This window comes from Osmia lignaria, chromosome 15 (genome assembly GCF_051020975.1).
Source record: "Osmia lignaria lignaria isolate PbOS001 chromosome 15, iyOsmLign1, whole genome shotgun sequence".
Taxonomy (NCBI): Eukaryota; Metazoa; Arthropoda; class Insecta; order Hymenoptera; family Megachilidae; genus Osmia; species Osmia lignaria.
Window position 1 is genome coordinate 10,472,134 of NC_135046.1, and position 24,891 is coordinate 10,497,024.

Genomic DNA, 24,891 nt, shown 5'->3' on the forward strand with positions numbered 1-24,891 from the left:
TAATTTTTTACATAATATATGTTATACATTCATTCATTATACAAGTATTAATAATGCATACCATTAATATTGCCGATATTTATAGTAGTTATCAGTACAATATCATCAGTGTTGAAATATTCATTTATTAATTAATCACCTTATTTGTATTATTGTATCACTATTAGATATTTAAAAATATTTGCAGAAAGCCCTGTTTTTTTGTTGCTTCTCGTCTAAAAGATTTCACGTAAATTAAGTTAAATATTGCTTGAAAAAATATATCAGTTATCCTGTGATAAACCTAAGAGTATTATATTTTTAGAATGTCTTTATATAAATTGTTATCAGTTATTTACATTGGTAAATAAGATTTATTCATACCAGAAATTGAAACTGAAAAATCTTTCTGTTCCTAAAATTTTAAATCTTACAAAATTATGTCACCGATACTTCTTAGTTATAATGCCAGGTACTTTTGTTTCTTACTTAATTTACTTCTATGAAGATCAATGATAAGTGCGCTTACAACATTTTCGAATTTAAGACACAATTCAGAATATTAATTGTCATATAGTATAAGTATCAAATAGCAGAAGATACTAATTTAATATTAAATGGATATCATATATTCCGTTTAGGAACGATTACAATTCAATCGAATTTCATAATGCAAATATATTTAATAACATTAATTTGAGTATAATAATATTATCACATAACAGTACACATTACATAGTGTGTAATTATATGCATGAACACTTTCGTTAATGTTTCGATATTTTTTTAAAAAGAATAGACTTAGATGCAAAAGTTATTTTCATTAACGGGTTCCGTTGTAAGATTACTTTAAAACACTCCTTTTTTTTCTATCGTCTAAAATTTCATGTACTTACTAAAAGTTCGATTTACCTATTTAATATGTAAGTTATAATACATAGTATAGATTCTATTAACGTAATGTCATAATTTATGAAATATCAAACAAACACAGAATAATGTTTGATTTCATTTTTTTTTTTATATATGTCAAGTGTAACTGGCCACTACTTACTATTTCATACAGTAGTATTATCATTTTACATATTTAAAATTTATAAGACGAGCATGGAAGCAAGCAAATTTAGATTAATAATGCTAAAAATTATAAAAGTAACTTCCTTACCTATTAATAAATGAATCTTATTTTAGTAGCTTATACTCATTGAAAATAATAAGAAAAAAGTACTGTCATAAAAAAAAAATTACTCTTAAACTTTAACTTATATAAAACATGGTTGATGCTTATACTGAAGGCCCAAAGCACCATAAGGATTTTATACACAAATGTCAATCTTCATCGTTCTGTTAATTATTTCCAGCAGGTACTGCAAGTTGATCACAAAAATTCTGCATATTCAATTGCAGGCAGATTTAAGTAATAATAGATCTAAAATTCTTTCTAGGTGTTAAAAACTTTTTAGCATGTAGTATGTATACTCCCAGAAAATTTGTTTTCACCTATAAGTTAAAATACCCAAAATGAACGATGCCTAGATTAATATGTTAACAAGAATTAAACTTACATTATGTAAACTTACTTTTTATCTATGTCAATGTAACTAATGCCCGAATACTTCTTGGCTAGCAAACACTACATAAAGAAAACCATCCTCATCTTTCTCTCTTTGATAAAGTTGTGCCATAGTCATGCTACCACTTGCCATGCTTCTTTGATTTACTAATAGAAAAAATGCCTGTGTTGGATGAAGCTGTAGCCTACGTCTATTAATTAATATTGATTAATACAAATTAAATGACAAATTAAATGTCTTACAAAACATTTAAAAATATACCTAATTATTTTTACAAATTCTGCTACTGTAAGATAATCTGGCACCAAAAATTTGGCTTTGTCCAAAACAGGTAGCTGTTTCTCTCCATAATATCTTTCAACAATAATAGGTATCTTATTTGGATGTCGTTCTCTAATTAATTCTACATCAGCAACTCGTTGTGCTAAATTAAAGAAAAACAATGTATTATAAGTATTGTATTAGTAGTTAAAAAAAAAAATAACAGAAATATTGCTCTTTATTATATTTTATAGGATTATAATAATTATAAGAAATATATTAACTATTAAATGAAATTCTGTTTAAGATGGAACAAAAATATATAGCTTGAATTATCAATAAAACTAAGATATATTACATTGTGAAACAAGCTGAGCATTGCCAAGGAATACCTTGTATATATTTTGTTTAGTTTCTGCTCAAGAATAAATTTGAGGAAAATATAATTGAAACAATCAAAATTATGCTCACCGAACGAACGTTTTTCTTTAAACGATTTTGGAATTAAATTCATGTTGATTCCACTTTCAAATACTACGACGTACTCAAAATGATATCAGCTGTGAGCCTACAAAAGTATTCTGAACGGGTGAAAATATCGCCAGTTTCTGACTGTTTAAAGCTTAGGTTAGTTCTGATAGACAATACGACGATAACATATGTTTACATTGACATGTGCTGCCCCCTGAAAGCTTGACAGTAGTTATTTGTATTCGACTACAACCATTTCTCCCTTTGTTATCTCTTGGACTTTCTTGGAAAACGAATCTTTATCCTAAATTACTTGATAAAAAGGAAAAGGTCGAATGAATGTTAACAATGTAATATTTCTACCATCTTTATTCAATAGTAATCTTTCCTTACATCAGAAAGATCGTTAGAATAGAAATTTAGATAAGAATAATTTATATTATAGCAAATTTATGCGCATATACCAGAGCGCATATTATGCGCAGTTCACCAGCGTGCATCACTGCGAAAAGACCAGTTTTCGTTCTTTCGTGCGCATCTTCGCCTTGATTGGCGATACTCCCAAACGAAGTGGAAAGCGATTAGCGGAGAGCTCGCTGCGTTCCCCCACCATCTACCAACCTGTGCGTCGCAGTTATGGACTCTGGTGAACTGCGGTATACAATAATGTCGGTCGGTTTGATTTCGCGGGAAAGGCAGGAACTAACGCGGGAGAAAGATTTAACCATCTAGATGTACGTATTAGTTTATGGCCTCCCCTTGGCTTCGAAACAGGAATACGAGTAGTCATCTGTGCGTGCGGCAAGCACCAACCGTCTGTAAACGTGATAGTGCAGGCGTGGGTGTTGCAGCAGGCGTTTCTTTATGAGTAGACAAATGATGCTCCCGCTTTGAGTGCATTGTGAATCAGTGGGTGTGAATTTCTCTGTGAAAAGTTGTGCCGGAATTGAAAACCTAGTGTTAAATTAAATACACCACACGAGAAGCGTTACCTTCCACTAGGTTGAGAATCGAGCATATACAAGTTCGTTAATCACGCATGCTAGACGTAGTGGAAGGGGTAACAAAAACACCTGTATACTAAATCTATAGATACAGCGGTGGAGTCAGTGGAAACAAGAGGACACTCGGCATCTCGTGGAAATCACGATGGAGGGATCTCTATCACCGGAAGCGTCGTGCTACGTCGCCTAACCGTGAAGAATCTCTTATACCGTATCGGCATTGTTTTTTAAAAACAGAAAGTTAAATACACGTGACGATTGTGCTGTATCGAGTTAGTTAGCCTGGCCGTTCGTCCGTTTGCCTGGTCGTCTACCTCTTCTAAACCGTCCTGACACAACGTTTAACGGGGGTATAAAAAGAATAAACATGGCGGCGACGCGAGAGAGATAGACAAGGGAGCGAGAGAAGGGAGCAAGAGAAAGAGAGAGATAAAGAAAGAGAGAGAAGTCAGCCAGCCAGCTAGCCAGCCAGTCAGTGTGCCAGAAGCGACGAACTTCGTTTCGTGTCGTCTTTGTTTCCATGAGTGAAAAAGATCTGTCGTTCTTAAACCATCCACCCATTTCTGCATTTATTCACTTGTGCATGAGTAAAACGTTGAAAATAACAAGTTTGCACGATTAATGCCGAGTGAACGTTTCGCTTGTAAACAGTTATCAAGGTGCGGTCACGTTCATCGTGTTCGCGGTGTTTGCTTCGATTTTCATGCGTGCGGGGTCCACGACCGAGCGTGTGAGAGATCCACTAACACATAGTCTGGCAATAGGGTGGCTCGAGTTTGAGCCTCCTCAGGGTTGACATGATATGTCATTGCCGAAGAAATTTCGACACCGGTGACAACGACCGTGCGACAGTTTATCGAATTGATACGATGCGAATAATTACACGAAGCCGCTGGATCTGGTGAAAAATCAAATAACTGCCTGAGAAGACTCGAACAAGGTTTCTTCTATAGTTACGAATGATGTGTTGAATAAAATAAAATCGAGAAATTTTCAACGAGCCGAGTGTGTCGCATGGAAATGGTGTTATCAATTGGGAATCTCCGTTGGTCAGTGACGATGCTTCTACGAAGTCGGTGAATCTCGTTCGTCGTAAACATCGAATAACAGTGTTTAACGTACGAACGGTAGAATAAATATTCTTGAGTGGTTCGTTTGTGGAAGAAGGGGAAAAAAAAAGAAGAGGAAAGGAAAAAGTTCGATGGAGAGAAGTCGTGCAAGTTGGACGGCCCGGTGCCAATAACCTCCGTGGTTAGGAAGTAGACAGTTTTCGCACGATGCGTTTGCCCTCGTGCGCGATACATTATAAAATTAGACGTTCGAAACTTCGCGCGAAGGTAAAAGGATTACGTAGTTTCCATGCAGCTACGAAGGTGGAAACATTGAATTGCGATGGTAACGAGGGTAGGGTCAAGCGACGAAGGGAATTAATACGAATCGGATGAATAATTCGAGAAGGGGAGGGGGGAGGGACCTCTCCCTCGTAGAAGACAGCTGTGCACGGTCGGAAGTGACGTCAGACAGTGGGTTCATAGTTCCTCTTATTTTTCTCGCTCAGCTTTTCCGCCCGGTTTCGAAGGGCTGACGAGAGCGCCGGACAAGGAAAGACGGGCCTTTTCACGAACGACTCGTTAACCGTCGCCCAGCGAATCGTCACAATTTCTAGTCCGCTGTATTTACACCGAGAACCACGAATATATTTTAGACGTTCAATTGTATTTCGAACGCATGACCGAAAGGAATAAAAAACGTAAGCGTAACGATGATAAGTTAATTCGAACCATTCGAATGCAGTCTTATCGAGCGAGCATCGAAGACATATTGGATGCGTCTTAGGAGACTTAATAACTCTGAAGGTGTTCGCTAACGTCCCACGTGGGCGGACGAGGCATTTCGCTCGTGAAATTTCGACCCTGACGAGAACGAGACTGAAAGTAAATCGCGTTAATGCTTTTTAGTCGATTTAATTTATTGAAAAAAACGAAAGGACGTCGCTGACGATGTGACGGCTCTTCTAACGGATCGACCAAATTTACTATTATACATACATATATATATATATATATATATATATATATATATACGTATACAATAAAAGCTTGGAACAATAGAAGAGATATCGAGCGATAGCAATAAAACAAACTAGCGTGTTATCAACCTCGAACCAACATGTTTTTTTATTGTTCGAACGACAATACACGGTGACAGGTTGAAGGATATATGGAAAAAAATTGAAATATCGAAGAGAAGATATCGAAGGACGAATCTGTTGGATCGTTCGATGGTTGCCTCTTTCGTCGCTCGACCGATCGGTCTGTCCGGCAAAAAACACACGCTTCTAAATCATCGTCAAATGGACACAAATGACTAGCTTAATTCTATCGGCGAACACGTACGAGATGTCCCTGTCAAGACCGAACCTGTTCGTACCCGCGAGCGCGATCTCCACGCAGACGTACATCACGTCGAGCGAGACCAATCACCTGCCACCGTTAAAGGGTAGCGCGTTAGCCCTGAAGCAGTCGACCAGTGAGTCGTCGCCCAGTTACTTGACCCGGTCCGCTCATATGTCTGGCACTCATCTGCCGAGCTTAAGTTCCAGCGCCAACAACAGTCTGCTCAGTCTGACTGGTAACTCGGACAGTCTGAACTTGAGCCTCGGCTCACACGCCGCCGGTCACAATTCCAGTCACAATTCCGGTCACAATTCCATACGTAACACCAGTCATAACTCGCATTCGCAGCCGGACGGTCAGTCGAGTAGCGCGTTACCGAAGAACGGCCGTCCGAACGGTAGTTCCTGCGGTAGCGCCGGCACCTATAAACCCAAGACCATCACCGCCACCCCGGACGCCGTACTCAAGATCTACAAGAACAGATTGACGCCGTACGAGCATCAGGAGATCCTCGATTATCCCCAGATATACTTCATCGGGGCGAACGCGAAGAAGAGGCCGGGCATAATCGGTCGACCGAACAACAATGACTACGACAACGAACACGGTTCCTACATCCACGTGAATCACGACCACGTTGCCTACAGGTACGAGGTCCTCAAGGTGATCGGCAAAGGGGCGTTCGGTCAGGTGGTCAAGGCTTACGATCATAAGAAACAGGAGCACGTTGCCTTGAAGATGCTTAGGAACGAGAAGAGGTTCCATCGTCAGGCGCAGGAGGAGGTGAAGATACTGAGGAAGCTAAGGGAACAGGACAAGGACGACACGATGAACATCATTCATATGTACGACTGGTTCACGTTCCGCAATCACATGTGCATCACCTTCGAACTGCTCAGTATTAATCTCTACGAGCTGATTAAGAAGAACAAGTTCCGTGGATTCAGCATGCAGCTGGTTAGGAAGTTCGCCCACTCGTTGCTTCAGTGCCTCGTCGCCCTTTACAAGAACAGGATCATTCATTGCGACATGAAGCCGGAGAATATTCTGTTGAAGCAGCAAGGGCGCGCCGGTATTAAGGTGAGCGCACCTTATATTTTAGATTTTAACAAACTAGGTAAAAGTAGAGCGAGATTTGCTCTAAAGCCAACCCTTGGAACTAAATGGAAAAAGAAAAAATTCGGCCATTCGTTGAGATTTTGATCGACTAAACACAATGGCGCAAGAATTTTTTCGACAACAGAAAGTCACAGAAAGTCTAAATGCTTTAGCCCCCTTCTTAAGATTTTAAATCTTAGATACGGGTTAGCTAATAATCTATACAGTAAACTCTTACTATATTTCTGGTTAGGGATTACAATTCAATTAATATAGAAAGAGTCGATAGCGTGTATGAAATTCAACTCGAGTGGCGATATAGCGAGAGTTTACTGCACCGAATGACGAGAAACTTATTAGCACGGATACCGCAAGAGGAACGAGCGCGACAGGCTGGCTGGCGTGCTCGTTTCATACACCTCGGCCATGCAAAACACGCGGCTTTCGTGTTTATATGTACGAACGTTGAATTACATAGAAGTACCGTGAAACTGTACTACAATGCGAGATTAGTGTATCGACAAACGCAATCACACGCGGTCCCGGCGTCCTTGTCCTCCACAATAAACTGCGGCCCTAGTATGTACGTACTGTTACCGAATTGCTGGTACGTAGCATAAATTTTCAGACACTTATATCGTACTATAGCTGGTGCACTTAGGTATTGCATTATCCTGAGGTCTATAGAATTAGCATTCAATATCGTGAACTTTCCTCGCGACCTTGCAAAGCTGACGAAGCTGGTGTACGCTTTCGTAGCTTCCATGTTGCTCTAACTTTGCTATAATTGTCTCGAATTATTAACAACGCGATGACCATGGCATACACGTATGTATGTCTATGTAAAAGTAATCTCTCTGAAATTAAACGCAAGGTAGAATAGATTTTACAGTTTTCACTCAGCCTTTAAGAAATGAAACTCCCATTTGCGATACTTTATCGGTTATTTAGCGAACGATAATGCGCAATTGGGTCAGAACAATCGGTCTCTGACTTGTTCATTGTTTTATTACCGATCCAAGTATGCATTTGTAATCTCCAGACGTCTGTCCGGTAGAAAGAACAATATTATCATGAATTTTATGATTATCGTTTAACCTTTTATAACTGCAGTTCTATTTAAATATTGCTTCCATTAATTAAAATATTCTATTTTTCTTTTTTTTTTTTTTTTTTTTTTTTTCTAAGTAGTTCCGTCGTCGGGGACCACAAATTTAAAATAAAAATAGCATCAATTCTATCTTGTACTTGGGAGTTTGTTCAGAAAATCTTACCGTCTCTTCTCTTTAACCATTGCACACCTACATTGTACATCTTCACTTCTCAGTCCTAAATATAAGTTACACGCTAGCTCCCCAACATCTATTTTTGAGTTCGTTTCTACGACAGCTTTTCCCTTCTTCCGATAAACAGGACGACTTACTTGATCCTCTTCGCCTTTTTTTCTTCCTCCTTGGAAACTTTTTTGGCCCACGACTCCACTATTCAGTAGAAAGTTTCCCGTGACAATGGAAGGTGGAATAAAAAAGATCGAGGGTTGTTTTAAGGGACGGCGGGTACTTTTTGGAAAGTTGTCTTGGAAGTTCGGTGAACGAGGGAGAATTCAGTTTCTCCCAATTTAGGTTTCCCCTGATGGACTGCTCGATGATTTTACAAATTTATTACTTACAAATCTGCAAATATGTAAGTTTGAAAACTTGGAAAGCTAGAAATATAGAAATCTTCAAATTTTCCAACTTTCAAATTTGCAAATTTGGTAATTTGACAACTTGGAAATACAGAAATCACCAAATTTCCCAACTTTCAAATTTTCAAATTTGGTAATTTTGGAAACTTAGAAATATAGAACCTTCCAAATTTCATTTCTTCCACTGCTACCCTCAAAATTTTGCAAATTTTCTCATAACAAATTTTTCCATCATTTCGTTTTTGAACCAGTCAGAACCTGTGTCTATAATTTTCTCGATATTGTAAAACGGTTTACGATAATCCTCTCTGGCCACGCGATAATAAATTTTCTAAGGTTGTAACGAGCTTCTTTCACGCTGTAGGCACACGTGTGCAAGAGGAAGAGGAAGGAAAGAGATGGTCTCTAATCATTTCCGTGATTCTTCGTATCGCAACGTTTTATTCCGACGCGTTCTTAAATAGCGGTAGCCGCAATTATGCGGAAAACGGGATAAATATACTTAAACGAGGCACAGCCTAAATGTAATTGGCGAACAGTCGGAGGAAAGAGGTACGTAGGCACGAATAAGATGCACGAACTGGCGGCAGAGCTCGGTCGTAAAAATAGGGAACGAATAGGTTTCTCTGTTCACTATTAATAGCGGACTGCGTCGATACGATGACTTTAATCCACGACTCTAGGTTTATCGGAAATTTTACGTCACCAGCTAGACACGTTGCAGCCTTAAGAATAACGATCACTATATTTATATTCAGCAAATTTTTCAATAACACCAGGTCATTGGAAGTCTGACATAATTTGATGACATAAAAGTAAAAGAAAAAGGAACTTGCGGTATATCAATTAAAAGCTTAAAGTCTAATGAAAATAACTGTACAAACTAAAAAATGACTGGTTACCAGTTCTATCAAGCAATCATAATTAATTTCCAACCATACGTTCTAACGAAGAATCAGCCATTTTGTAATTATTTTCTTTAATCCTTAAGCTTTAAATTGGTATACCGCATGTGCCATTGAGCGATACTTTTATCTGACTAAATCATGCCAACAACCTACCTATGATTATACGGAGGATGAAACTCACCATAACGAAAGGATTAACGGTGTTGTTTTCGAAGCAATGGACACCTTGTTGATCGAGTGATTCTCGGGCAGAGGAGCGGCTAATTATTTCGAGCGATGCATTGAAACGGGGTCGCTGAACTATTTCTGCCGTAATTCCGCAAGCGTTCCGTACCACCGGTAATCCTCTAGTGGAATAAAAAGCTAAACGGTCGATAATTAAGGAGCTTTAACAGTCCGAAATCCATAGAGCCGGCTCGAATTGGGTTAACAAACGTTCCATGAAAAAAATATGTTGAAACGTAGTTATATCAACGAGCATCTGGTTAAGCTGTAACGTTGTAATTTCGCGTTCACGCTTTCGCCCATTTTTCCATTAACGACGTGAATAAATATCGAGGTTGCTTCCGTGCACGGTACCGTCACTCGAATAGAACCATTTCAACCAGAGCCCGTGTACAGACGATTCTAAAATCGCTAGGATATAGTCTAAGAGGGTTGCAGCCCCGGGACTTAAATTTTACTTAAAATGAATTTCAATTTTCGAAACAAGTTCATTAACCGAGAGGAAAGTTCGATAGCCTTGGGCCCAAGAAATCTCGATCCGCTCCTGGACACAACCCTTAATTTAATTGTAAGAGAAGCGATGATAGGTAAAACGTGAAAGCACGCGTTTACGTGTCCATTTATGTCGCGATTTAAGTGCCACGGAAGTGGTATCGCTTTGTGTAACGACACTTCCAAGTGGGCGCAGCTCAATTAGCCTTCGAACAATGAAGAGAGTAGAGAGTTCATTCAGCGATCGAAACGCTATACACGCGTGGTTATTGAATCTTAAGTCACATCTTATTTACAAAACAGACGTCTCAATGGCTTTTCAATTATACGTTTCTCCAAACAATTAGAGGTTTTAACTTCCAGACGACCTTAGAGGAACACCAGTTTAATAATAAGTTTATGGGACGCGTCATTTTGACGCATTTCGAATTTTACCCGCGTGGAGGTATAAACTCGTATCAGTCACATTACGATATGTTATTTCGACAACAGTGCTACCGGTTAAACACTTAGGACCAATCAGATAGCTGCGCTTGTCTAATCAGTCCTCCGCCGCCAATCACAGGGCTCGTTACTTAAGCCCTAGATAAACGGGCCAGGTGCAGCTGATAAAGCCACTTGCATCGCGCGGAGCCCAGCCAGTCTGCTTTTGGGCTTCGATGAGGCAGGGGTGTTTTTTTTGGCGATTGGTTTTATAAATTTTTGCCTTATATATAATAACATTATTTCTGGGCAGGGTAAAAATTAATAGGGTGGACCCTCTAGAAATGGGGGTTGCGAGTAGAACCCTTCATTATGCTAAAATTCCATGATTCTAAAATTCTAAAATTATTTTGATAGGAAATTTCATTATAAGAACTTTTAGCATTCGTTTATCTCGGTATACACCTACGATCGGTTAACACGGTGACCGCCATGGCAATGAGAGATAGTCAATGTTGGAACTGTAAAGATTGTTTCGTGTCTGGTTCAACGATCTCTCGCGTGTTAGCTGAACAGAATCGATCGTTGAATGAATTGAGCCTCTTCATTGTTTCACTTTAATCGAGCAGCCGATGTTAGACTTGGAACGTTACCGCAGACCAGGTTGTGGCACTTCCGCGACACGGAGACTGGACCGGTTTTCCATGCTGGATACGAATTGCTCGTCCTAACCCAGGTCTCTTGGTGCACCATAACGTAGCAGCCTATACAGGGTGTCTCAAGCGAATAGGTCGTATTATATCTTTAATACAATTGTAATATTTCTAAATTTCTGAGAAACCTCTTTTATTTTAACAGTGATCCTAGTCGCACCTATATCCATAATAACCAAAGTTGAATATTGTGGTTTAATTTTCACTGCGATTAAATTTAACGGAGCAAATATTTTAAGCTCCTCTTTGAATACTTGACATTTGTTAAATGCAATCCAGTTAATTAATTACGTTCAACGTCTAACCGGCTCAGAATTCGCGAAACGTGATAACAGTTGGAAATAACGTAATAACGATAATGAATTATTTATTAACCGGTACGATTTCACCGGACTTCGAACTCGTTCCGCCAGGAAACACGAATCCTCGCTTCGAAACTACCACGGAGTTGTGTTTAATTAAAAAATAAAAACGAATGAATTATTCTTAACTGAAAGAGGACACGTCCAACTTGAACACATGCAAAGTCTACCCCCTTGGTATTTATATAGCTAACAAAAGAGGGCGGGGAATTAACGGGTCGATGAAATTGTCCTCGTCCTAGACTCGATGAAGCTCTTCATCTATTCGAGCAGTTCTTATTTTCCGCCTCGTGGAAAACATTGTCAAGGGAGGTTCAATTAATTTTCAATTATATCCGACCGCTGTAATTCAGCCCTTCTATTTTCGTTAGTCACGCGACGTTGCACTTGACGCACGATCAACTTTTGCATCATCCTCGGAGGGATGAGTTGTATCTCTCTTGTTTTAACCCGTGTTCTCCTTATTCTTTGACCGTACCGTCGACCTTCTACCTATCGCGATAGAGAAATTATTGCATAATTCGTGTCTATGGGACGGACAGATAAAGTGGCCGTGGATGCACATTTATCACATATGTCCTCGTGAACGAATCGGCTGCTCACTTATCTTGCGATTCTGAAAGCCTGAAGCCTACCTAAGTGGCGGAAGGCTTTGTTCTTGAGAACGATGACTAGGGTGTTTTCTTCGTGGCTGGAAAATTAACCCTTGGGTTCAATACAGTACCACTTCAGTGATTCTTGGCTTAAGGGCTCTGAAGGAAAGCCTTTGCAAGATTCTGAAATTTTCAAATTTCTTAAATTTTAAATTCTAAAATTCTCCAAATTCCAAAGTCCAAATCTCAAATTTCCGAATTCTCCAAATCCCAAATTCCCAAATTCTCCAAATCCTAAATTCCCCAAATCCCAAATTCTCAGAGTCTCCAAATTCCCTAAATTCCAAATTTTTAACATAGATTTCTGTCTATCATAACACATTTAGTCACGTTTTACTTTTATCTTTTATGCTTTAAACGCAATTTTCAACTTGACCATCGTTCCTACGTGCATATTAAAGCGGAAAAGGTAGAAAGGAAGCACGTTCGTTGAACAAATCCCAGCAAAAGAATAGTGCAAACTGACAACGGAAACAATCCGTGTATCCTACAATATCCGGTCTTCAGCCGCGGTAGAGCACCCGCGTGCTCTACACAACTTCGTTATGGCTCGTTAAATATTGATATTTGAATATTGAATTTTATATCCACGCAAATACGTATCTATAGCTTTCGTTCTTGTGTACATTATTGTGCAGCGAATGTGCCTCTTACGCAAAAACGTTTGAAAAAACACAATTCCGCGTTTACCTTCCGCACTTTCTGTTCTGTTATTATTCTTTCATTCATGTTTTTTTCTTCATTCACGTAATCCGCGTTTTTAAATTTTCACTCTAAACGAGATTTGTACCGAAGCTTCTAACAATGGAATAGAAAATTAGTTTTTTATATTCGTTAACCGGAACTTCCCATTACCAACGAATGCATTAGATTAAAGAATAGTCATTGTTAATAGAAATTCACTTTGAAATCTCACGCAACGGAAGGATTAAAATGAAATTGAAGTGCAAATGAGTGTCTGCGGTGATCATTAAAGGGTTAAGCATCCGATATGAATATAATGAAGAGGGAAATTAAAATGCTGGGATACGCTTGATGCTCGTCTCGATATCCCTTATACGAGGGCTCGATTGTTTCCCGAAGATGCATCACCGGCGAACCATAGGCAGCCCAAGTATTTCCGGTCAGTTGTTATGCCCGACCTTGACAATAAACTCGCTGTTCCCTCCTGATACGCACTACGATTTTTTAACAAAGCACACACGTTTTTTCTCTAATTATATTATTATCCATAAAAGAAATTTATCATTTATTCTAACAATTCTATTGAATTTTCTCCAACGTCAGTGTAGAATTTTATAGAATAGGTATAATTTATTTCCAAGCAATTGCTCCTCTTACACGTAACGTATTTAATTCAACATTTGCGCGCTACGCGAACCGACCATTAGCATTTTCGTTCAATTTTCTTTCAACGTAACGAGCTAACGAGCTAGCAAAAAAAGAAAAGATTCCAGATCTTATCGTGGAATATTTTCAGGCTTGGCCAGGAACTGTTTATCGATCGTAACTCGAAAGCAGTAACCAGAAACGTAACGAAGGTAGCCATTTCGGCTTTCCCTATGAGTCATTGTTCCCTATGGTTATTGTCTCCCAAGGGATAACTGTGCTCGATGCCCCAACTTCTCGAGAATTATCTATCCAATATTCCCAATCGTTACTTATTTTCAATATAAGTAGGCTTTCCGAGGGAAAATGGCAATATAGACGAGGCAGGAATTTTCAAAATCTTAATTTTTACAATTAAAAGTAATTTAGAAAAAGAGTAATATTGTTTTTAATTATTATATATAACATTTAGAATAAAACTGAGAAATATTTTTTCATTTTACAATTTATACATTTTGTAGTCAAGAGGTTAATTCAAATCTTCCCGCGTAAACGTTTACTCGCTAGTGGTGGTCCGCCATAGGTCTATATATATAGGGCCTCCTCCCCTACATTGTCATTCTCCTCGGGGACACCCACGGGGAAGGATGGGAACCTCGGATGTTCCCATTTTTCCTGAGCAATTCTGATTTAATCGCTAATGTAGATTTTCAACGAGGAATGTAAAATTTAATATCCATCTAAGAGAACTTGAATTAATTACAAGAGTGGTGTGATAATAGCTCAATCTACCTGTTTCTTCCCATTATGATTCATTACGAAGCGAATTGCATTCTCGTTATTTAGATTGCAGTATAACATAGCACGATCGATATTACGCAATGTGTTTTTGTTTAAACGACGCATTTTGTAATCTATGTCAAGGTGATTGCACGTTTCCGCAGTGATATCGATTTTCTATCGATTTTCCCTTGATCTTCCTCCGTCGTGTTGTTTCAACGTATTTTGAATAAAAGCTTCGAGGGAACCTTGACACTTTTCCAGAGTACAGTTAAAAAAATTTTCCACCACTGTAATTTGCAGACTGCGCTGGAAATTCGACAAAGGTCAAGGTTCGTGGAACGGCTGTAATTCGATCGATAAAAAAGAAAAATCAATTTCCCTGCCAACACTCTCCCCGTTACCGTACACACCGTTGATTATGGACACGTCAAAGGCTTGACCGTGCTTTGATCGACGTGTCCACCCTGTACGCGTGTCTCTCGACAACCTTTTTATACCCTATCGTCGAAAAACTCTTTTCAACGGTGACGTTAAAAATACTCTCTACCTCGTTAACCTGGTAATTAAGGATAACGAAATTAGTCGTCGTTGGATAATACTGCGACCCGAGGTAGCCACGTTTGAAACATGATTTCTGAGAATTTTCATCGAGAAATTCGCAGAATCATAGGTTCCTTGAAAAACAATGTTTTGTCGGTTCCTTGTTATCTGAAATTGAACTCTGGGTACCGGAACCGGAACTTTGCCGAACCGACCGAAGCGTACACAAAAGATTTTTCGCGTCTATCGGAAAAAGAGACGAGATTTCCGGTTGTTTGTTTCACGTTTGGTAAAATATCGAAAACAAATTTCGACCGGGTCGATGTTATTGGAAACGGTCCAACGATATTGGAAATAATTCCGCCTCTGGTGGCGGATGATATCGCGAGAGACCCAGACGGACAACAACCAACCGGAAAATCTCGATGGATTTTCCTTGAGATTTAACCATCGCGTGAATAAGTAGAGATCGTACAGGTACCACCTGTTACCTCGGGAAGCTAAACAGCCATTCCAATTAGGGGAACGAGCTTCTTTTTATCGCTGGTTCCCGCAATGGAATGAAAGGGAAACCGCGAATAAACATTTTTCCCCTTTCGTATCTCGTTTCGCGGAGCATCGTAAAGAGAGTCTCGCGGGCTCGATGGTTCCTGACCCCTTTCGCTGAAAACAGACGGTACGCGTGCGCTTTCGTAATTAGTCGCAACAAACTTGCTCCAACGAAACAAACGGTAATGCTTAATTGCAATTTGAAAATTCCTAATTTTCCAGTACACGTTAGATCCGATAAGAGGAATTATGAAACCAGTAATAGGTTGTTCACGCTTGTTTACATTGTTTTATAAAGCAATTTCACGGTAAAAGCACAGGCGTGTACAGCAGACAGAAGAGTCTCGCATTCGAGCCGGCTATTTTCTAGTAGAACCAGGACGACCCTCCGGCCAATACTTCCGTCAAAAAGCATACCCTTCGCAAAGCTTCCGGCCCGGCACCCTTCACAATCGATCAGCTATGTCACTTTCTATCTACGGTGACGCGATACCGCTACGAACTTGATCGACCAGTTTGTTCTGCACTTTGGTACACATTGTGTGTACTGGCTTTGGTAGAAAAATGAAATGTAGAGGTTGAGGTAGGTTTTAGAAAAGGAAAAAGGTACAAAAATGTCATTTTTATATTTGAAATTATTTTTTAATTATTGTTTATTGCTCACTCGCCAATAACCCGAGGAAACCACTGTAACCCTGGATAAACTCCAACGCGGCGTTTCTGTTAGCTACGCGTTGCCCAAAATATTAAACTAGGCCGGTAGAAAACAAAATTATCCGCCACCTCTCTAAAATATTATACAACCTCGTTCGTCCGCGTTAACATCTTCATGATCTGACGTAATGCAAATTTACACCGATACACCCTCGTAGTCTAACAATTTCTATCTTCTGTCTTCGTGAACAGATCTGTACTATTTTGTCACGTTCCGTTGGCAAAGTACGTTGTAAACGATACGTGTCTCTTATTTCATTCAGACCACGTACGATATTCACGATATAATGCAGACTGTTGGGTCTTCGTGTACTCGCCTCAGGGATTCTGCAACTATGTTGTTCCATAAGTAAAACTAACACTAGTTCGGAGTAGCTTAGATGCATTAAGTAACGTTAAAATCGTGATGTATATTCTGTTCCAGGTGATAGACTTTGGTTCGAGTTGCTACGAGAACCAGCGCATCTACACGTACATTCAGAGTCGGTTTTACCGGGCGCCGGAGGTGATCCTGGGCGCAAAATACGGGATGCCGATCGACATGTGGAGTCTCGGTTGCATCCTCGCCGAGCTGTTCACCGGTTTCCCACTTTTGCCAGGGGAAGACGAGGCGGACCAGATGGCTTGTATCATCGAGCTGTTAGGCATGCCACCGCCGGAGGTACTGGAATCCGCGAAACGACGCAGGCAGTTCATCAATTCGAAGGGTTATCCACGATACTGTACCGTCACCACCACGTCGAACGGTTCGATCATCGTGAACGGTAGCAATTCTAGGAAAGGAAAAGGCCGCGGACCACCGGGTTCGAGGAAGCTGAAGCAAGTGTTGAACTGCGACGATCCTTATTTCGTCGACTTCATACGATGCTGCCTGAGATGGGACCCGGAACAAAGGCTGACGCCTAGCAAAGCTTTGAAGCACATATGGTTACGTCGAATGTTGCCAAAGCTTCCGCAGAACACTACTCACGACGCTTTACCCGCGTTACCAGCCGCGGCTGCTCCACCACCTCCCTCGACCACCGGGCTAAGAACTTCGGCTACCGGTAGCCGAAGTTCCAGCAAGTCGAACATATTGCAAACTAACAACACCGAGAACACGAACAAGGTGAAGCAGTTGAACGAGTTCCTACACACCATGTGCACCATATATTCGGCCCTGAACCGTACGAACGGAACGGGCCGACCAGCTCAGCCGGTCTCGGCTAATCATCAAGCCAGGGTCAGCAGTCATCCGTCGTTGAACTCGATCGCCGGTGACGGTGGTAGCAGCGGGGGCGACGGTTGCAGCAGTAGTACCAGCAGCGGACAGCACAGTCATCAGTTGCAAAGCGTACCGCATAACAATGGTTCGCACGGATCCCACGGATCCCATGGATCTCACGGCTCGCACGGGTCCCATGGATCGCATGGGTCCTCGCACGATAGTCGCAGCTCCCTTCGTGTACGCGGTGTCGGCCGAGTCGACTGACGTTTAACGAGGACATCATCGAACAGCAGGGACGAGTCACCGAAATACGAGGCCACTCTTTCTCTCCTCTAACGCGTCGATGATGTTTCGTTGCTGGTCTCGGATGTAACAGGTCCTCCTCCTTGTCGATTCAAGGATAATGCTACCTGCCAAACGACACCGTCTGGTGCCTCCTACCTCTGGTAGCGTTCGACTAGGGTTCAGAGAAAGGGTGGTCCCGTAATCGACCTCCAGGTATTACTGTGATCTTTAGTAAAACTGCTGATGGTGAAGGAACTGTTTAAAACAATATGCTCGCGATACCTCGAATCATGTACCTCATCGCGTTGCTGTCCGATACGCTTGTCCAGCATTCATTTCTCGTAGTCGTCGTCGATGTTGTTTACTTTTGTACTCGAGTATTTGTGTGATAACGTTGTAAGAGCGATGACACCTAGTTTACGTTCGTATCTATATGTTCTTAGCGTGGAAGGAATGCGGGAGGTTATTTGTGTCCAGGGAAGCGTAGAAGCAAAGATTTGTGCACCGTCTCGATGAATCGATTCTGTTCGAGTCAAAGGGTTATTTGGTCGACGTCTAAGGACGAAGCTTATTCGATATAGCGAGGCCATTGCTGAGAGCAGCCTTTCACGCGAACAAGAATCTAATAATCAAAGGGCATGGAGCACAGCCGCCTCGTTGAATAGAGTCATCCGGCAGCTTTTTAGGTCAACCGATTCCTCCGGTAATGCTATCAGTTGCTAGCAGAAGGGGAACGTTGATTTTCAATCGACGCGAACCGCTGCTTCTTCTTCTCCATGATTAAAGGACACTTGTCTTGTCTTTCCACTGAAACGCTACTTTGAAATCACTATTACTTTCTTCAGTTTCGCGAATCCAGGATTATCGAGCCTCGATCTTCATTCAACTCGATTCTTTTGTTTCGTGGAATCTGAATCTGGAAAATTATCTTCAGTCCCTTGTCAGCAATCTTTCTCACCTTTCAATTTCATCGTCACTCGAGTGTAATTTTTAAATAATTTATTCCATGTACTTTTTAATTCTTGCCAATAGCTTTAAGTTTCAATTTATGATCTTGCATTTTTTTATCCTTCTTTCTGCATCTGTTAGAAACTTTTATTGTGCATTTTTACGGTGTTCCATCATTTTTATACGGTGCATTTATTACAAGAATTTTAACCCTGCCATCTTTACAAAAAATAATCACGAAGCATTTATTTTAACAAAAATTCGATATTGCGAATATTTTAAAAGTTCTGATAATTTATATGACTAAAGTTTTTTTATCGATAGGTATCGACACTTTGATAATTTTATTATCATTTTGCGTTTATTGTCTTATCTGAAACTCGGCTACTTCGCGTATCGAAGTATAAATAAATAAACTAAAGACGCGTGCTCAAATCCGAGCGTGTAAGTTCGTCGGCGACCCTGGCACAAGCGAATTCACGCTAATTTTAGTTTTTGACTGAACGGATAAAGGGACGAAACAGCGTTTTCGACGTCGACGTTGAAGTTTTAACCGAGAACGTTGGACGAGCAACGATCAGAAAAAGGAAAGCACGGTTGTAACGCGGGTGAAACGTCTCAATATAATTAAAGAGTGGAAAGATCAGATGCTGAAAGAAGAAGAAGAAGAAAAAAGGAAACGGCAATCAAAGGCAACGATCATAAGGGACGATCCATGAAGAAGAAACGAAGAGGAAAAATAAATGAAGGCAGTGAGACGAAGGTTTATTATAAAATCGTGATACTGAACAAGATATCTTGTGATATGGAATTTTAGACGTATTGGGGTTCATTACGATGAACATAGATAAAATATAGATATATTATATATATGTATATGAAGTGCGTATATATATATTGTACTGTAATGTCGTGACGCGCTAATCAAGAACGAAGAAGAGCGCGATTATTAAATGAACGTGCTTAGTGAGAAGTAGCCAGCTGAAGCAGGATAAATAATGCGTTAAAAAGAAAAGAAATACAGCGGCAAAGGAAGAAGAGAATAGGTCTCGTGAAACGTTTCACGATACGATGTACGATGATATCGTTCACGATTCCTCCTCCCTCTTTAATTTTACATTTAATTCCTTTTTATCATGTGATTATATTATACGACCGCGTACGAATCTTAGAATTGTACAACGGCGATCGCGAACGTGTGTGTCTGATTAATCTCGCGAGAGAACGAACATTCATCATTATCTTTCTTATTATTTCTCTCATTTTTTTTCTTTTTTTTTTTTTTAAATAAACACGCGAAGGCACATTGTCCCCCGCTGGTCGAGAAGAAACGCGAAGGAAATAAGCATAGCTGGATCGATCTTGGCGTATTTCAATTTTTTCAATGACGCTTTAAGAAGATCGATCGTAAATACCACTGCCAATACCTTCCTCTATATAAGTTCGGCTCTCGTTTTCTCGTAAGTACAAGCGATCGCACGTATCAGTTACGAACCTAGTCCCCCCAGTGAAATTTCAATAATCGTGCTCGTTGCAGAAACAAGGAAATAGTATATTGGCAGAGGGATAGGTGATCTGAGTTGATATTTGAGTTAAGGAAGAATTTCGTCGTTTATGATTTGGTATGGCGAAGCGTAGCTATTATTCATAACGAATTAGTATACTAATAGAAATTTGTTCCTTACTATTTTGGGTCGCGTTGGAATCGCAAAGCGTCGTTGGAATAATTTCTCAGTTGCGAAAAATTTGCTATTAGATAATTAATTTCTAGCTGAGAGAATTCCTCGCTTTCGATTCGGTGCGACGATAGTCTTTAATTTAAAATAAATTTCATAAAAATTTCGCAAAATTTAATATTTTTCAAATTACAATTAATTTCCTATTCATTTTTCTGCCAATCTACTCGTTTCCCATGGCTCGTTCAAAGTGCTTACGCGTGTGACGATTGTCAGTAAGCACATCTCACTTATGCATACTAGGCACACGTTAAACGTATACTATCGCCGCGTTTACCAATTAACAGATAGACAAATTGCTCGAGAGTTTACGTTTGACTTAATTTCTAATCACAATCCTCACTGCTTTACTGTGATTAACGTTAACTCACGTTCGTTGTCGGTGCAAACTTCGGCTCAAACCTATCGCGTGTATATTTGTCGATTGATCTCGAAGAAGATTGCCCAGAAAATTAATTCAGGCTCCTTCTCCTTCTTTTTATTTTTATTTTTACTTTTTTTTTTTTTTTTTTTTTTTTTTAATATTTTCTGACGCAAAACGTGTATATAAGTACGATGTAAGTGATTAGCTTTTTCTCTCCTTTTCTGTGTCCTTTCTTTTTGTATTAATTGCCTTTTACTATAACGCGTCCCGACGCCCAATGAAGTTTAAGCGATGTAGTTGTAGGCTTATACGAGACAGGATATTTCAAGGTCTAGGCTTTAACTCAAGGTAAACGAGGGTGTGTTCCGATTGTCTGGAAGATGTACACAGAGATTTATCTGAAAGAAAACCTAACCGATATCCACCTTTTTTTCCTTGTTTCGATCTTATCTATTTCAAAATATTGATAGATCTGCTGCATTTCTATGTATTTGATTGATGGATATTAACACGTTAAATACCGTGGGAATTTATCGTTTATCCATCGATGACCCTCGCCAGAAATTTAATATAGACTGAAATAAAATTTTAAGTTCATTGATATTATATTTATTTCATAAGCTGGCAAGTGAAAAATTCAAATGAAATAATTATAATTATAGCCTGTCGTAGGTCCATTTTCTCTACGGTATTTAATGTCTTAAATATTCTTTATAAAATACCGCTGCATCAACCCCCTAAAAAATCAGAACTAATTCGAGTCATCGTGAAAGTTTCAAACATCGTATCATCATAAATAGAATGAATAATAGAAAGTTCCTTTAGCGATTTGCAACGAAGTGAGGTAGATAAGGGAAAAGTACAGTTCGCAGAGCCATGAATTTGCGATGTGCCTTTATCGCGGATACAAATTAGTAATCGCCTGCAATTATCATAACGAATTACTAATCTGGAATAAGTTTTCTCCAGGTAGAAACAACGTAGAGGTTCTTTATTTCGTTTACTTTCCCACTTTCACCTTTCAATGCTCTACTTAATAGTATAATTCACTAATTTATTTAGAAAACGAATATCGCTGCATTTCTTCATTTCTTCAAACGAATATCGCAAATTTATTTATTTATACATTTGCGTCCTTTTTATTTTCTTCTCACCTCACTCTTCATCTTAAAAAAGCATGATTTATTAATATCCATGACACCGTATTAAATGTTCTTATTAAACCCCCACCACGTGATGCGTATGTAATACGCCTGGTGCATAACGCGTGTTACATCAGGGTGCATTTTAACCCCTTTTCACCCTGATTACTTTAAGATGCCTTTATATTTTAAAATAGGACGCATAGAATAATTAGAACTATAAAAATGATTATTTTCAAATTTGAGACGTAAGTCGTGGATGGCACCGAAAGTGCTGAGACTTAATTTTTGACCAGGTATTGCGAAGGAAAGGGTTAATCTCGTGGAAGAATACGGAGATTTTATCGGATCGATCGACGAGGCGTGCTGGCCCGAAGTTCGTTGAACGCAGCCACCTCGTTCCGTGACCTTCCCTCTTTCAGATCTTGCCATTCCGGTGAATCGATGCTCTCTCCCCCCCCCCCCCCTCTCTCTACAATCCTTATCATTCGTACAGTCAGACACGAAGGAACCTCTTCTCCTTGTCGTCTTATCCCTCTTCAGACGCGTCCTCGATGACCCTTCTTCGAGGACCAATTCCCTTCCGACACACAAGGTGGATATTGTTACGGTTCCGAACACACCCGATACGTATTTGAGAAAAAGGAAAGAGATAATAATTGTTTAAGAGAACTAGCGGTAAATAATAATAGATAAGGAACGAGGATAAACGATGTCGAATGAACAAAAGGAGAGAAAAAAAGAAAACGGAAGTCGGGTTAGCTTGTAGGTCCTCGCCCCCCTCTTTTTTCGGTTCTTCTCTTTTCCTTGATTTTCAACCCAGAGACGTGTATAACAACGTGGCGAAGAAAGGTTGTGCCAAATTTTATAATACTCGTCAAGGTAAATAGAAAACGTGGGTCCAAAAATCATTCTATTCTGAGTTATAAAAAAAATTGTATTTTGTGTAAAGGGTGTTCGATAAAGGTGTGTTTTTAATTTAAATTAAATTTTTAAATAAATTCAACATTTCTCAACGTTGAAACGAAACTCTCAGTTAATATCAATAATACTCAAACATGGATCTGGAAGTGTTTTATTTTCAATTTATACAAAAATTTTTCTATTTATTCTGACGAGTACTTCTTTTTAAATTCCGCACAACCTTTTCCGAACACCCCGCGTCTCTCACCTTGTATCTCTCTTCCGTAAGGAACGACCAATTGATCGTGCGCCATAGCGTATCATGAAATTTATTTCCGGTTTAACGAAGCGTGCATTTTTATTCACTGCGAAGGGAAAAAAAAGCTGCTGTGTATTCTAGCGGATAGATTCGATTTTCCAAGATACAGAAACGAACGAAGCCAACGAGCTTCGGCAATTTATTTAGGGGATAACTTATCTTGGTTAAAATTATTCTTTTTTTCATGCTGGTAAACCGATCGTTCCTTTTTCTTTTTTTTAATAATGCAGTTTAATAAAATCGTAAAATTTTAACGACTTCCTGTTGTACGACGTCAAATTTGGATTTTTTTATATGCATGAACGAAATCAATATTCTTGTTTTATTTCAAACACGGTAGAATACACGGTACGCGAGTCCAATACCGATTTTCGTACAAACAAGATTCCAAATGAAAAAACACTCGTGCTACCGTTTGAAATTTCATAATCATCGAAACACCTGTACTACATTTGTACAATAAAAAAAAAAAAATACTGAGATAATAATTGTACAAAATAGACAAGCGTACCCTGCCCTGATTTTTATGATGTTCGTTTTACGATATACGTTTCTGCACACACGCGCGCTTTCTGTACTCGCGAAATTGTCTTCAGGAAGTGGCCTCTAACATATTCTACGTGTAATTCGTTTTTACCCGCATCGAAAAACCTTCTCGTTTAATCGCAGGTGTTTCATTCGTTCGCGTCGACAGATGCCGCTGCAACGATGCGAAACGAGCGTAATTAATTATGTCTTTCATTTTGTAGGAGGTTTACATTGTCGTATTCTCGGGTTGTATGATACTCGAAGTCGCAGGAAACCCGTGCGTTTCTTTTCTCGCAGTCTAATTTTAATCGAACGACTCCTAACGAATATCTATCAGCGTCTTGTATTCAATTGTGTACCTCGATTTGTATATAAAAAGTAAAAAAAAACAATGAAAAAGAAAGAAACGAATTGTTCCTTCAAGTGGAATGAGTTCAAGCGGCTCAGTTTAGTACCCCTTTTCGAATATAATTCCCCGAACAGAGGTTTGTGGATCGATTGCAGCGGCAGCGATCAATCGAATCATCCCTCTCGAATCGCAAGCTTTTTTATATTTTTTTTTTGTAAAAAGTGTGCATCATATTCGATTGTTATTTCTTCTCTGATTATGATACTTTTTATGAGTTAAGTTTTATTAGGCTACAGGTATTTTGACAAACGATGAGCATTGATAATAAATGATCGTATACAGGGTGTTAAAAAATTGGATAGATCACGGAAAATCGAAGCGAAAAGTTCTGTAGCATTTTTCGATGGGATCAATAGTTTAGCCACATTTCGTGGTTGAAAATTGACCAATGAGCACGCAGCTTGAGTAGCAAGACGCGCCTCCTCTGCCGCGTCGAGCCACTCCGAGAGTCGAGGTGCGACGACAGAGCAAGTAGGCGGAGACTCCGCGTGTCTTGCCACTCAAGCTGCGCGCTCATTGGTCAATTTTCAACCACGAAATGTGGCTAAACTACTGATCCCATCGAAAAATGCTAAAGAACTTTTCGCTTCGATTTTCCATGATCTATCCAATGGTGTACAGCTCTTCAGATAATTTGTTATGTACAAATTACCTTTGTTCCCTTTGGTAACACCTGAGCCCTTAATAATTAATCATCCCAGGTCAATAATTAATCAATTATAATTCGAATTAAAATACATTTATCCGAAATGATTCAGTGATTTTGCTAATCGTTTGCCAATGCACCGGTAGCCGTAAGTTTAATGCGGTTTCATCAGCGACAAAACGCAACGTTTGATCTCTTTACAGGCGCGGATATACATAGACGCGTCGTATGTAGGTAACGTAA

The 24,891-nt window shown here is 39.5% G+C and overlaps 2 protein-coding genes across 3 annotated transcripts; one reads left to right on the top strand and one right to left on the bottom strand.

The window, feature by feature from the left end:
- Positions 1 to 15: 15 nt before the first annotated feature.
- Positions 16 to 2,445, bottom strand: LOC117612055 (microtubule-associated protein 1 light chain 3 alpha). 2 transcript variants are annotated; one of them, XM_034340731.2, is made up of 4 exons: positions 2,286 to 2,445; positions 1,815 to 1,977; positions 1,560 to 1,743; positions 16 to 1,479 (listed from the first exon to the last, which is right to left on the bottom strand). In XM_034340731.2, exons 1-3 carry the CDS (start codon positions 2,326 to 2,328, stop codon positions 1,581 to 1,583), a joined length of 369 nt encoding a protein of 122 aa, XP_034196622.1. In that variant the 5' UTR covers positions 2,329 to 2,445; the 3' UTR covers positions 16 to 1,479; positions 1,560 to 1,580. The 2 variants fall into 2 exon arrangements, with proteins under 2 accessions (XP_034196622.1, XP_076548511.1); XM_076692396.1 differs by lacking the exon at positions 16 to 1,479 and having other exon boundaries at positions 1,558 to 1,743.
- A 391-nt stretch (positions 2,446 to 2,836) lies between these two features.
- LOC117612043 (dual specificity tyrosine-phosphorylation-regulated kinase 2) lies at positions 2,837 to 23,478 on the top strand. The gene is made up of 2 exons (XM_034340700.2): positions 2,837 to 6,765; positions 16,586 to 23,478. Exons 1-2 carry the CDS (start codon positions 5,653 to 5,655, stop codon positions 17,630 to 17,632), a joined length of 2,160 nt encoding a protein of 719 aa, XP_034196591.1. The 5' UTR covers positions 2,837 to 5,652; the 3' UTR covers positions 17,633 to 23,478.
- The last annotated feature ends 1,413 nt before the right edge of the window (positions 23,479 to 24,891 follow it).

What these genes read in the sequence shown, in the direction of transcription:
- LOC117612055 (XM_034340731.2), bottom strand. Translation starts at nt 2,328, where the DNA reads ATGAATTTAATTCCAAAATCGTTTAAAGAAAAACGTTCGTTCG. An exon ending in TAAAGAAAAACGTTCGTTCG is followed by an intron (nt 1,978 to 2,285) that starts GTGAGCATAATT and finishes TCTTTAATTTAG; the next exon opens with CACAACGAGTTGCTGATGTA. An exon ending in GAATTTGTAAAAATAATTAG is followed by an intron (nt 1,744 to 1,814) that starts GTATATTTTTAA and finishes ATTAATTAATAG; the next exon opens with ACGTAGGCTACAGCTTCATC.
- LOC117612043 (XM_034340700.2), top strand. Translation starts at nt 5,653, where the DNA reads ATGACTAGCTTAATTCTATCGGCGAACACGTACGAGATGTCCCTGTCA. An exon ending in AAGGGCGCGCCGGTATTAAG is followed by an intron (nt 6,766 to 16,585) that starts GTGAGCGCACCT and finishes ATTCTGTTCCAG; the next exon opens with GTGATAGACTTTGGTTCGAG.